This window comes from Zeus faber (assembly GCF_960531495.2).
Source record: "Zeus faber genome assembly, chromosome: 2".
NCBI classification, from domain to species: domain Eukaryota; kingdom Metazoa; phylum Chordata; class Actinopteri; order Zeiformes; family Zeidae; genus Zeus; species Zeus faber.
The window spans coordinates 33,116,817-33,129,993 of record NC_137189.1 but is presented as its reverse complement, the minus strand read 5'-3'; the positions used below and the strand labels follow the sequence as shown (position 1 = coordinate 33,129,993).

At 45.2% G+C, this 13,177-nt stretch overlaps 1 protein-coding gene across 1 annotated transcript; it reads right to left on the bottom strand.

Moving 5' to 3' along the window:
• Positions 1–1,310: 1,310 nt before the first annotated feature.
• Positions 1,311–11,426, bottom strand: ptger2a (prostaglandin E receptor 2a (subtype EP2)). The gene is made up of 2 exons (XM_080024341.1): positions 10,500–11,426; positions 1,311–3,247 (listed from the first exon to the last, which is right to left on the bottom strand). Exons 1-2 carry the CDS (start codon positions 11,340–11,342, stop codon positions 2,987–2,989), a joined length of 1,104 nt encoding a protein of 367 aa, XP_079880467.1. The 5' UTR covers positions 11,343–11,426; the 3' UTR covers positions 1,311–2,986.
• Positions 11,427–13,177: the final 1,751 nt, after the last annotated feature.

Below are 13,177 nucleotides of genomic sequence, written 5' to 3'. Positions count from 1 at the left end.
GGACACTCGTCACCAGATCCGCGTCCACGAATGCTGCCCACTGCTCCTGGCTCCTCCTAATCCACCTCTACTCTACTTTACCTCCATCTACTCTACCACCCTTCTCTACCTCCCTCTACTCTACCTCCACTCTACCTCAACTACCTTTCTCTCCCTCCCTCATACTCTGCTTCTACTCAACCTCTACTCTACCTCAACTACCTCTCTCTCCCTCCTTCTACCTCCTCATACTCTGCATCTACTCGAACTCTACCTCCATCTACTTCTCCTCGACCGCCCTCTATTCTAACTCTACTCTACTTCCCTCGACTCTACCTCCACTCTACTGTACCTCCCTCTACTCAACCTCTACTCTACCTCTACTCTACCTCCCCCCTATTCTACCTCCACCTCTACTCTACTCTCTGGGGTCTACATTTCAAAGCAAAAATTTTTGTTATTTTTACAAATGTTTTTTATGCAACAGCTAGTTCTGTACTGGTTATTTTGACTTGGATGTTTTTTCATATTTGCAACCAGTACTTTTTACTTATATATGAACATATGAACACTTTTTATTTCGGTAGAAAGGGATTCCTACAGGGTACTACATGTCCACTTAGGATGTAAGGACTTCATTACTTTATCCACCACTTCCACTTCCGCACATTAACCCACCAACAACTTGTGTGCTGACAGTCCGTTGGCACAGGGAATTAAAAATTAAATTACAAAGAGGGAGGAGGGAAGATGAAGGTGTATCTGTAGCGAGAGAGCAAGAGAGGAGGAGTAGGAAGAGGAGAGACATTAAATGGATCCCATCCAGAACCATATCTCTGCACTTATTAAATTGAATGACGCGAGGATTCTTTAGTCCTTGAAATCGACATAGAGCCTGGTATAAACACAGCACTCCCCCTTCATGGACTGAACCTATGGAGAGCATGCCTTTCTGTTTACCAAAGTAAAAGCACACACAGACACACACACACACACACACACACACACATACACACAGACACACACACATCTGGAATCCATTCCAATCTTTTGGTGTATACACTATGTGTGCGGGTTCTGCTGATATGTTGCACATGCATGTGTGTGGGCTTTTTTGTTGCATGTTTCCGTGGATTACTTTATGTGTGTGTGTGTGTGTGTGGTTGTGTACACATGTGTAGTTGTGTATGTGGGTCTGTCTTGAAACTGTAACAAACGCAGGTCAGGCAGAATACTTTGAGGATGAGATGTTTATTTAGCGAGCTGTAAAACATACACGACAAGCATGCGTGCCACACACTCACACCCACACACACCCACACACAGACACACACAAACCACACACACACTTTAAAACTTGGTACATTCTGTTTCATTTACAGTACATTATAATTACGATTACACCACATGGAGATAGGTAGGTAGGTAGATACATTTCAGAGCTGTCTGTGACATTCACAAACATACACACACACACACACACACACACACACACACACACAAACACACTGGAAGCAGTAAATATCGTTCATAAACAATAAAGACTGCATTGTTGTTTACAGCTCATAAACAGCAGCAGAACCACCAAAGGTCTTCAATAAATAGATGCAGCTTGACACAGAAACGACCAAAACAACTTTCCACGGGAACTACATTTGAAATTCACTTTAAACAGGAAAACAATCGTTACATGCGTTCCTCCACACACTGAGGGCTCGCGTCTTCAAGCACTTCTTTTTTTCCCCAGTGCCAGCACTTTTTTTCCTCTCTCTTTTTCTTTTGAGTGCTGCTGTCTTTTTTCACTTTTCTTTAGTGCCAGACTCCTTTTTTTTTTCCACCTTTTTTTGGTGTGCCAGCATCTTATTTTTCACTTTGCCACCAATGGGCCGCGAATCTCAACTTTTCACATAGGTGTTCCTGTCTTCATTGACCCCCAACCTACCAATTACAGATTAACGTCCACCTTCCCATGAAGACCCTAACAATACCGTAGGGGATGTGTCAACATCGCAATACTGTGCACAACGCAAACATGTCTACTACGCATTAGCGGACTTGGAGGCTATGCTGAGGGTGTTGGCCAACAACACCCACAGTTAGTCACGTTGTGTCTTCCTGTACGCTGACTAACTTGTAAACCCAAGTATAAATAGACACGCTTTCATGAGGATGACTTTTGCTAACCTCAGTTATTTGTCTTTCAATAGCCTCTCAATACATTGAGTTTTAAAACAGAAGTCGCCCGAGTAAAATGGTGGTGAGGTTCATCACAGGTCGAAAAGGTCAGGCCATTTCAAAAAACCTTTTTCATCTCTTAATCTACCCCCCAGGTTCTCTCTCTCGCTCGCTCTCTCTCTCTCCAAGGTTTGAAGGTTAAGAATGACCGATGGGTGGTGCTGAGAAGTAAGGAACAGAAACGGATAAAGGAGGTTGACCATCCTACGTTGACAGGGTGAGAGGGTTAACTTTGAGAAAGAGAAATGAATGATGACCTTCCCTGTGTTGACCTCGGCCCCTCTCTCTGTCGACATTCCATTTCTAAATAAAAGTAGACATCCCGACTCCGCCCGCCACAACCACATTCTTTCGGGCGTTGGACGTGGGGCCGGGGACAAATGTCTTGTTCTTCTTCCTCTTGCCTTGAAACGGAGATACCTCAACCATCGTACCTCAAAACGAAACTTTCCCCCATTCATCTGACACTGACCTCTGCACTCACTCAGGTCCAGCACCGTCCTTGTCCAACAAGTCCCCTGTCTTATCTTGTACCCCCACCCCTCCAAATGCTTAAATATATATAATATATAAATACAATGAATCTGTGTGGACCATTATGGTTTTTTTTTCCTCTCTTGGAAACATGAGTTTTCAGTCAGCAGTTTTTGACAGCGTCCAACAGAAGCCGTCAAGGGTCTCTTTATTGTTTTTAAGGCAATCGGCAGTTCACCAGAATGTTTCTAGACCCTATTGCGGGTGAGCCGCCCTCTGTTCCCACGGAGGCCCCGGGTCATAGGGTGGACTGGGAAAACTCGGAGAAAGAGGTCGGGTGGCACGCCTCCTTCCCCAAGGACAGCTTGAGCGGCAAGGTCCTGGCGGCGGCCAGGGGGCGGCTGCACACCGAGGCCCAGCAGAAATGCAGCACGCTGGGGGAGAGGAAGATGAAAACCCAGGGGTCGATGATGGAGTTGATGGATATGAAGCGCAGGGCGTTGAGGTCCAGCCGATGGGACTCCATCTGCGGTCGCACGGTGTTGATGTACACTCGGACCTGGGCAGAGAGATAGATAGATCGATAGATAGATCGATAGATAGATAGATAGATAGATAGATAGATAGATAGATCGATAGATCGATAGATAGATAGATAGATAGATAGATAGATAGATAGATAGATAGATAGATAGATAGATGTTAGTTACTCAGAAACCCTTACGAGGCGCAACCCTAACCACTCACTTTCACAGAAAACATGAAGACACAGAACATCCTGTTTGAACATCCTGGAAGCCGATCCGCTTGCTTTAACCTTTCAGAGATGCTCATCAAAACATGTAGCCGGCTGTGACTGCAGCAGGCTATCGACTGTGTGAATGGAGAGAGGCCTATAGGGAGGGTTGGAAGGATCAGGTGGAACCAGAATGGCCAGTGGAACAATATTGGCTCAAGATGTTTTATTTCATCGTGACTGGATGCAGAATTGTTTCCTCACAGCCACTGATGCCTGGGGCAAGTCATTGGATCACACCAAGCAAAAAAATGAGGAGGTAAACTGCCGCCATTTTGAGGGCTTAAAGGCCCAACCAGTAACCATGGACAATTGGCAAAAAACAGCGATGGCTAAAGGAAGCTATAGAAGGTACTCCAACATGTGCCCAACGTGATGCTCCTCCTACACAAGGCTCCTCAGCCTTCGTCGCCTGGAAGCTAAATATTTTCGTCCAAACTAAAATGAAGCCAGTTTTGGGGATATAATCAGGGTAGTTCTTGAGTCGGATATTGAGGGCAGGTAGACAGGTCTGGGGGGTGAGGGTCCATTTCCTCCTAAACACAGAGCCTGGACTGGACTCAGCAGCCATCAAGGGAACCCCGGCCTGGCATCAATCAATAACAGTTTAAAATATTACTGATTGTACCTTTAAAGGCTGGTGGTTGTTTTAACGTCGGCCAATTTAAGCTTACGAAGGCGTTAGCTGAAGTACTGTAGATACAACATGACATTAAAACCCATGTGAACAAAGTTAAGAGTAAAAACTTGAGAAGCTACATAAATGCTTTTTTAAGACAAATTGTCGAGAAAGTCGTGGATCAAATGTCGCCACACAATCCATTCCGGTGCTGATACCGATGGCCAAACACGTGCCGCAGGTTTCTGTATCAAGTGCAAATCATCACATAAAGCCCAAGCTGACGAATGTATCACGCTCGTGGTTTGAGAGCTCTCCCTCCGAAAGGGTCGCAGTGAGGTTGGTGGAGCACCGGATTTACACCGATTCCCAGGTTGGAGCTTCAGAATATAAAACATAAACCCGTAAATAATACAATCCCTGGAAGTTATGACTATTTCTTTCCCCCAAATTTCCCATCGCCACGTTACCTCGCTCAGGCTCTCCGGGGAGGCCGGGACGGGAACAATGTCCCATTGAAATGAAGGGAAATGTGGCCTTCAAATGCAGCTTTATTAGGAGGCCCCGGAAGTGCTTTCCTTTCCCGCCGTCCTCCTCAAATCTGCGCTGTTCTCTCAGTCAGTTTTCAATTTTCACCCTGGGCCTCAATTTGTTTTTACCCATCTAATTGATTGATGAATTCTTTCCATCCGACTCTCATATCATATTGACCCACTCTCTCGTCTCGTCCCCCGAGAGCATATTTGGGTTTTTTTTTTTCAACCCTAAAATGACTTAGGAGGAGTTGCCGTAAGAGTGAGAGTGCCTCTAACCGGTAATTGAAGCCCGATTTCCAGCTATATTGAGCACTATGTTGGACCATCGTCAGTAACGACTGTCGTTACTGTAGGACCATTTCCTGTTAATATCCCGGTAGAGAAGTTCCCAAATTGAATTGCAGCCATGGAGACTTAATCACTTTGTTGTGGACAAATCATGGAGAGATTAGACACCTACACACACACACACACACACACACACACACACACACACACACACACACACACACACACACACACACACACACACACACACACACACACACACACACACACACACACACACACACACACAGAGTGAACTATAAGTTGTAAGTAGATATTTACAGCAGAATGGTAAGGTTCTCAACACTAAAGAAGTTGGGGACCTGTATGCTTATATACATAGGCATACAGGTCCTCCTCACTAAACGACCTGCCTGTTTAACCACTGCTTGGACTTACGACCAGCTCTACGATCAGTCTGTATTCTATGCTGCGCTACAATACCGCGGCGTGCAGCGCATCACCCTTTATATACTATATACACTGTATATACTATATATACTATATACACTATACATACTATATACACTGTATACATCTCATCTCATCACCAGTCCCAGTCTCGTTCCCGCAGTCTGTCAGTATTCACTACACTTGCATTCACAATGGCCACGCCCCCTTACCGTAAAATAACACGGGTCCTCGCTTATCGCCCAATTCACTTAACGACCTGGTCCTAGGAACGGAACTCGGTCGTTAAGTGAAGGGAGACCTGTATATATATGCATATATATATATATATACACACACACACACACACACACACACACACACACACACACACACACACACACACACACACACACACATATATATATATATATACATACATACAGTATATATATACATATATACAGTTACGTACATACACATATATACATATATACACATACATATATATACATATATATATATACAGTGGTACTTTGGCTTACGAGTTTAATTCGTTCCGTGATAGAGCTCGTAATTCAATCTGCTCGTATAGCAAATCAATTTTCCCCATTGAAATGAATTGAAATGCCATTAAATCGGTTCTAGCCCCCAAAAAACCACCCTAATTTTTTTTTAAAGTTTTTAAATAAGAAAAGTGTATTTATAAATAACAAATATTGTATAAAAACATAATAAAACATAATAAAAGACAATGTCGAAGAGAATCACTCATGTTTTTCTAACTCGTAACTCGGAAAACTCGTATGTTAGTGCACTCGTAAATCAAGGTACCACTGTATATATATATATATATATATATATATATATATATATATATATATATATATATATATATATATATATATATATACACACACACACACACACACACACACACACACACACACACACACACACACACACACATACATGTACTGTATTATGTGTCTGTGCATACACGTCTGTGTAAATACACATTGCCCATAGGTATATAAATGTACATTTCTTTATTTTAGTACGACCCGCTGCCAATTTGATATGTTCTGGAAAACCCAATAGACAAAACTGTCAAAAAGAAAAGAATTATGAAAATATTTAACATCTAATGAATATTTCATATATTATATTTAACATTTAAGAAGAACCAGAAGCCGCATCAAAATGCCATCCTCATGCGACCTTATGAGTACAATGAACACGTCTTTCTTTCTCCTACTTTTTATTTTTGTACAGAGTGTTCCAGAAACCAGCGCCTCCTGCTTATGAAAGGGGTGTCTTTTTAATCACTTCCAGATGCGGCGATTATTCGCGCGTTAACAGTTGACTACAAGCCCCCTCTGTCTGTGTGTGTTTAATGCAATCTTATTTTCCATTTGCTGGGGGTTGAAGAGCAAAAAAATCCATCCCTGTCCGTCACTCTCTTTTTTTTTTTTTTCCCCCCGAACATCTGCATTGTTCTGTGAATCAGCACCGTTGGGGGGAAAAGCCTTTCAGCTTCATCTCTTTTTCTTTTTTTCTTTTATATATTCAACCACAGGCCTTAAACAGTGGTAGATGATTTGCCGGTTTGCTATTTCACTCATTATTTTTTCCATTTGTGAAAAATTAGGCTAGTTCTGATACACAGGCAGCCTTTGGTCTAAAGTATTTTTTTGTTTGTGTCACTAAAAAAGTTTCAAGAATGTCGACTAAGAGCGATTCGGCGCCTGGAGAATTTCCCTTTATAAGTCCATCAAAATATTCTCAATATTCTGAGTAATATTCCCCAATATATTCAATTGAGAAATGTTTGGATAGGACTCGATGCCAAATTGGATTCTTAAAAGCGCAACTCGAAACCTTCTGTCTCTTTCTCTATCCCGCTCTCCCTGTGGTGAAAGCTGCAGTCAGACCTTGTTCATTATGCATCCCATCCCATGACATTATTCTGCAGATATCAGACTGCATATTACTCTGTCTGGCGCGCATGCACGGGCACGCACACACACACACACACACACACACACACACACACACACACACACACACACACACACACACACACACACACACACACACACACACACACACACACACACACACACACACACACACACGCGTGTCTGTGTGCATGTGTGTGTGTGTGTGTGTGTGATATCCTGACCCGCGAGCAGAGACTATCATATTACTAGTTGGGCAACTGCTTGCATTTAGATGTAAAAAACTATCTATAAATTATGCAGCAGCCACCGGGTTTGTGTGTATTGTGTGTGTATATAGGACCCCGTTTGGGGGTATTACGATTCATGAACTACAGAAACATCCAGTTCTGTATGTGCGTCCGTCTGCACCTCCGCCAAATCCTTCAGTGTGGAGTCGTGGAACGTTGGTAGCGTAAAAAATGGTCACAACCAAATTCCTGCTCTTAAAGGATAAGTTCGCTACTTTTCAATGTAATTAATGTTTGACAGTTTTGATCAATTTTTCCCCACGGTGAACATATTAAGACTGTCTGACTGTATTGTGAGTTTCTCCTTTATGTAGGTTTAAAGTTTTGTTTTTTTGCTTACAAGGCTTAAACGTTTGGCCCACCGCAGTGAGGCGTAATGAGAAGCTGAAGCAGAGTGGTAAGTTTCTCACTAGTAAAACGTTCAGTAAGGTTGTTGCTGTAGCAGTAATCACATTTGATTTAGAATTACTTTGGTACATCCAAAGCGTTACATAGGCTACAGATGGTTTCCAGTTGGAAGCGTTGCCACTTCCTGTTTCCAGTCTCTAACATTAGTACGGAGGGAGCCAAAAAGGGGGATTTCTGTATAGTGAACATATTCTTTGACATTCCTACTTTAATTCCACACATTAATGTTAGTGAACCTGTGCTCACTGACAAAAACAAAATGACAGCAGCAAAGAGATAAGAACAGCAGCAAAACGCCAATAGTGCTTAACACCACTTAAATAACACACAACCGCACGCCCCTACCAATCTTAAAACCAAAGACTATGCAAAGTTACAACGATATTTTCTCAAGACAAAACTTTAATTTAAAGATTTTGCCATGATGCCAAGTCGGACTGGATTCCATTTCTGTTGCTATTTCCCACCCACAGCTTTGCAGCAGAACAACCTTATTTTCCACTGTATTATTTATAGTTTCATTTCACACACGCTAGGCTTGGGCCGATTGCCGATTAAATCGTCTATCGGCGATCGACTCAAGTCATCGGCGATCGACCCCATCGATCACGATTGACATTGATGACGGACGTTTTTGTTGTTTTTTATCCGACATGAAAATTCTGAGTATTTAAACGGTGTTAGTGCAGTCTACCGTGTTCCGAAACTGAAGGAAGCGGAGAGGGAGAGAGAGAGAGAGAGAGAGAGAGAGAGAGAGAGAGAGAGAGAGAGAGAGAGAGAGAGAGAGAGAGAGAGAGAGAGAGAGAGCGAGAGAGAGAGAGAGAGAGAGAGAGAGAGCTGCAGTCCCGTACTGAGGCTTCGCGAGGGGCAGGTGCTCAAAAAAAAAAAATCAAAGAAAAGGCACCACATGGACCCCCAGCTCCGCTCCGGGCAAGCCTTGCAGCGCAGCGGAGCGCTGATCACCGGGAGGAGACGCCCCGTCGTGGCGCCCGTGATCTGCACTCCGCTGTGTGCGCGTCACAGGTGCGCCGAGGTTCGAGGTTCATGAGGAGTTCCTCATGAATATATCTTGCCCAGACAATCCACTACCTCGACACCCACTATTCAAAAAAAATAAAATAAAAGTGCGCCTGATAAGAAGGGCAACGTGCACGTACCTACCTCCCAATATGCACATCTTGTGTTAATATTATGACAATATATTATAATCTCATAGAGAAATCCTAGAATTAGTGTGGAGGTTTTTTTTTTGTTTGTTTCTCCTCCAGACAGCGGTGCGCTCCGCCTCCCGTGCCTGTATTTTAAATTTAGATCTATTTATTTCCGTGTGTTCCCTACATGTGTGAAACAACATTTTCAAACACAACTGAATTAAGGGACTGTCCAAGTCCTTCCTCCGTACTGTTCCAAAAAAAACAGCGCGTCCCCACTGTCGGGACGCACGTCTCCCCGTTGCATTAGTTGCTATGGGACTTAATTCAGCGAGGTGATGGTTATTTTTTTATTTTAGATGAGAGACATAAGTCAGTTAAAAACATTTGAAAAAGTATAAAAACAATGGCTTTAGCACAGCAGCCAATCATCCGCGCTGAATGTGGAGCTTAATAGAACTTCACTGGAATCTCATTTAACAACAGAAAGCAAGCTGCTTTCCAGCCAGTCAGGCAAAACAAACAAATCAGAAAAACACAGGGTGCTGAAAGAAAGCCAGAGGGCTAGGGAGGAGCGTAGTTCAGTTCCCTCAGACATGTTATCCCCTCTTGACCTTACTTTTATATCTGAGGAGACACACACACACACACACACACACACAAAACCTTTCTAGTGTATGCTCAGTGTGACATTTGGGTTGATTTGGCTTGTCTGATATTAATCTCTGACTAAGCGGATCGGGGACTGGGTGTCTTCAGAAGAATCAGATATGATTGGAAAGTAGACCTGTGAACGTTTCCACGAAGCCTGGGTGTATATACAATCAATACGGCATATCCAGTAAATCCGTGCTTCATTAGTAAATCAGGAGGTGCCAGAACACAGAGATGTTGCGGGGGGTGCTATGCATGTTCCGGCAGTATCCGCCACAAATTTATCCCTGCAGTGTAAACAATATATACAGAATATACAAGATATATTATATGTATACTGTGTGTGTGTGTGTGTATATATATATGTGTGTGTGTGTGTGTGTGCGTGTCTATATATATATATTTTGTTTTTGTTTGTTTGTTAATATATTATGCAGGATGCGTTTCATTTCATCTCGAAAGCATTCCAACACATAACTATTCACAGCCCTAATAATGATTCATAATAGTAATAATAATAATAATAATAATAATAATAATAAAAATAAAAATAATAGCCAAAGATCATAAACCTTCTAGTTCTATTGTTTTTAGGGTCTGCGCTTCGCGCTGTCTATCCAAAGTGATGTTTGGTTGCGTTCCTTCAGTGCACTGCAACGCCAGTGTGAGCGCGCCCTACCACCAGCGGCAGCGTGCAGATGATGAAGATGGTGGTCATGAACACCAGCAGGATCAGGTGCTCCACCTCCTCCGCCAGGGACACGACCCTCCGGTCGCGCGCGGAGCCCACGCCGGTCGCCATCGTCACGGAGCCGCCGTGACGCCGCCGCCGCCGCCGGTACATCTGCACGAGGTGGAAGGCCACGGAGCCGTTGCACGCCACGATGGCCAGCACGAGCGCCAGCATGACGCTCGCGTACATGTTGGCGTAGACGCGGTGGCGCGTCAGGTACGGGTTCATGTCCAGGAAGCACCAGGTGCCGGGGCAGTACTGCACGTAGTTGCCGAAGCCCGCGAACGGCAGGAGGCCGAAGAGCGCGCAGGCGAGGAACACGAACGGCACCGCCACGTACGCGCACTTTTTGGTGACGTGACGGCCGTAGAAGTACGGGTGGCCGATGGCGACGCACCGCTCGAGCGCCATGGCGAGCAGGAGCGCCATGGTGGCCAGGCTGAAGAAGGTCATGGCGAAGCCGAAGTACTCGCACGGGGACGGCGACATGCCCACCAGGGTCATGTTGACCGAGTAGGACACCTGGACCAGCGGGCTCACCAGGCAGGTGCCCGCCAGGTCCGTCACCACCAGCGCGGTGACGAGCACGTCGAAGAGCGAGCGCCGCCGCCGCCGCCGCCGCGCCGCGCCCCTCCCGCTGCCGCCCTCGCGGCACCGCCGGCTCTCCAGCAGCGCCAGCGCGGCCACGTTGCCGAAGACCCCCGCGGCGAACATGACCGCGCTGATCAGGGGGCTCTCCCTGGAGTCGATGTGGAGCTTCGAGTGACACGTGTCGTTGGCCGGGATCATCGTGGGACCCGCGAGCAGGTGCGGCGACTTCACGGGGAATAGGTGTACGACGATAAAACAAAGGTATTCACGAAACACTTTGGTGTTCTAACAGTTCCAAAAAAAACCCTCACGGATAGATTGCGATGCTGCGGTTGAGGTCACTGTCATTTCCATTCCCAAATGAGGTCCCCGTCGTCTGGCAAAAGTTCGGCTGATATCCCAATTAATGAAAGTGAAGGCGCGGTCTTCTCCGCAAATCTGCATCGAGTAGGATTTTTGAATTATCATTACCCATTGAGTTGTATCGCCTGTGAGTTCGGTGCCTGTGAGGGAAAACAAAACAAAACAAAAAAAAAAACAAAGAAAAACAAAGTGAAAACGCGTCTGTTCTGCGGTGGAAACTGAGTGGCGCTTTCCCCGCCGCGTGCAGATCCGATCTCGACGAAATCAAGTCCGCCGCTGGCGGTCAACGCACGGCCGCCGCCCACTCGTGTAGGTCAGCATCCTCAACGTGTTCAACAACAATCTTGGCTAAATCCAGTGCAGGTAGAAGTCCTCAATGTGGCGTGTGCTGTTTGCCTTTTTTTTTTAATTTTTTTTTCTCAAGTTCTTTCAGTTATGAACGCTGGCGACCAAACAACTTGAGACTTTTCAAACAACCGCGACGCGCCGACGGAGGAGGAGGACGCGCGGCGCGCGGTGCGTCCGGAATGAGCGGCGGCGGGGCGGCGGGCGCGAGCCGAAGGAACGGTGGCGTGACGTCACGCCCACGGACACGCCCACGTGGCTGAGGTATGGGCCAGGGAACCAGGTCGTTTTTGATTTGTTTCGTTTGTGCTCGCGCCGGCCACGATTTCCCTTGCCAATAAGATGACTCAAATGGTTCAGACGTATTGTTATCTGGGTTGGGTTGTTATCCGATTGTTGTTGCTCCGTCTCTTCCTCTCGTTCTGCAGCCGAATTGCGTCGGCTTTTCGGGCCCCTTTAGGAAGCCGAGAACTCACAAAACTGTGCACACACGTGAGTCCCGGTTCCCCCCCCCATCGATATTATATGGGTCCTCGGTCACAGAAGGAGTTTTTCCCGCATAAAGTTCTAAGAACCTTTGGAGGAAGCGTCCCTTAGTTTTGTGTTGATTTATGGAACCTTGGAAACCTGTAATACCGTACCGAACATGACTACACTGGACTCTGTGTATTGCTGCCTGCAGCTATATTAATAATTACGATAGCTGCAGGCAGCAATACACAGGGTCCAGTTTAATCGTATTAGGGACGTATTTGTTTCCTGTGTTCTGTGAAAAGCAGAATGAGTTACGATTTTCCAAGTATACCTTGAACGCCACATCAGCTCCTCTGGTCTGTCGTCTCAACAAGCATAAATACTACACAAAGCAACCAGGTCTACACAGCGCAACTGTACCAGCGCTGCGGGCTGGACCCCCTAATAATAAAATAAATAATACAAGTTAAGATGACTAATTATAACAATGCCAATAGTAGTTCATAGTATTTCAGGTAAGTAATGGCTTGGTGAATTATTTTGTGACACAATAAAATAAAACTTTCCTCAGTGTGTGTGTGTCCAAACCTTGAGTTATAATTTCGGCAAAAGATCCTTCCTGGACTGGTTTAATGGTGGCTGTTGGCGTGTTCATAATTCCAGTGTGTGTGTGTTTGTGTGTGTGTGTGTGTGTGTGTGTGTGTGTGTGTGTGTGTGTGTGTGTGTGTGTGTGTGTGTGTGTGTGTGAAAGAGATAAGAGTTTATCCAGACCAACCAGTCATCACTCTGCTGCAAGTAAATTTAATGAACACATACTTGTCACACCCACACGTGCGCGTGCACACACACAC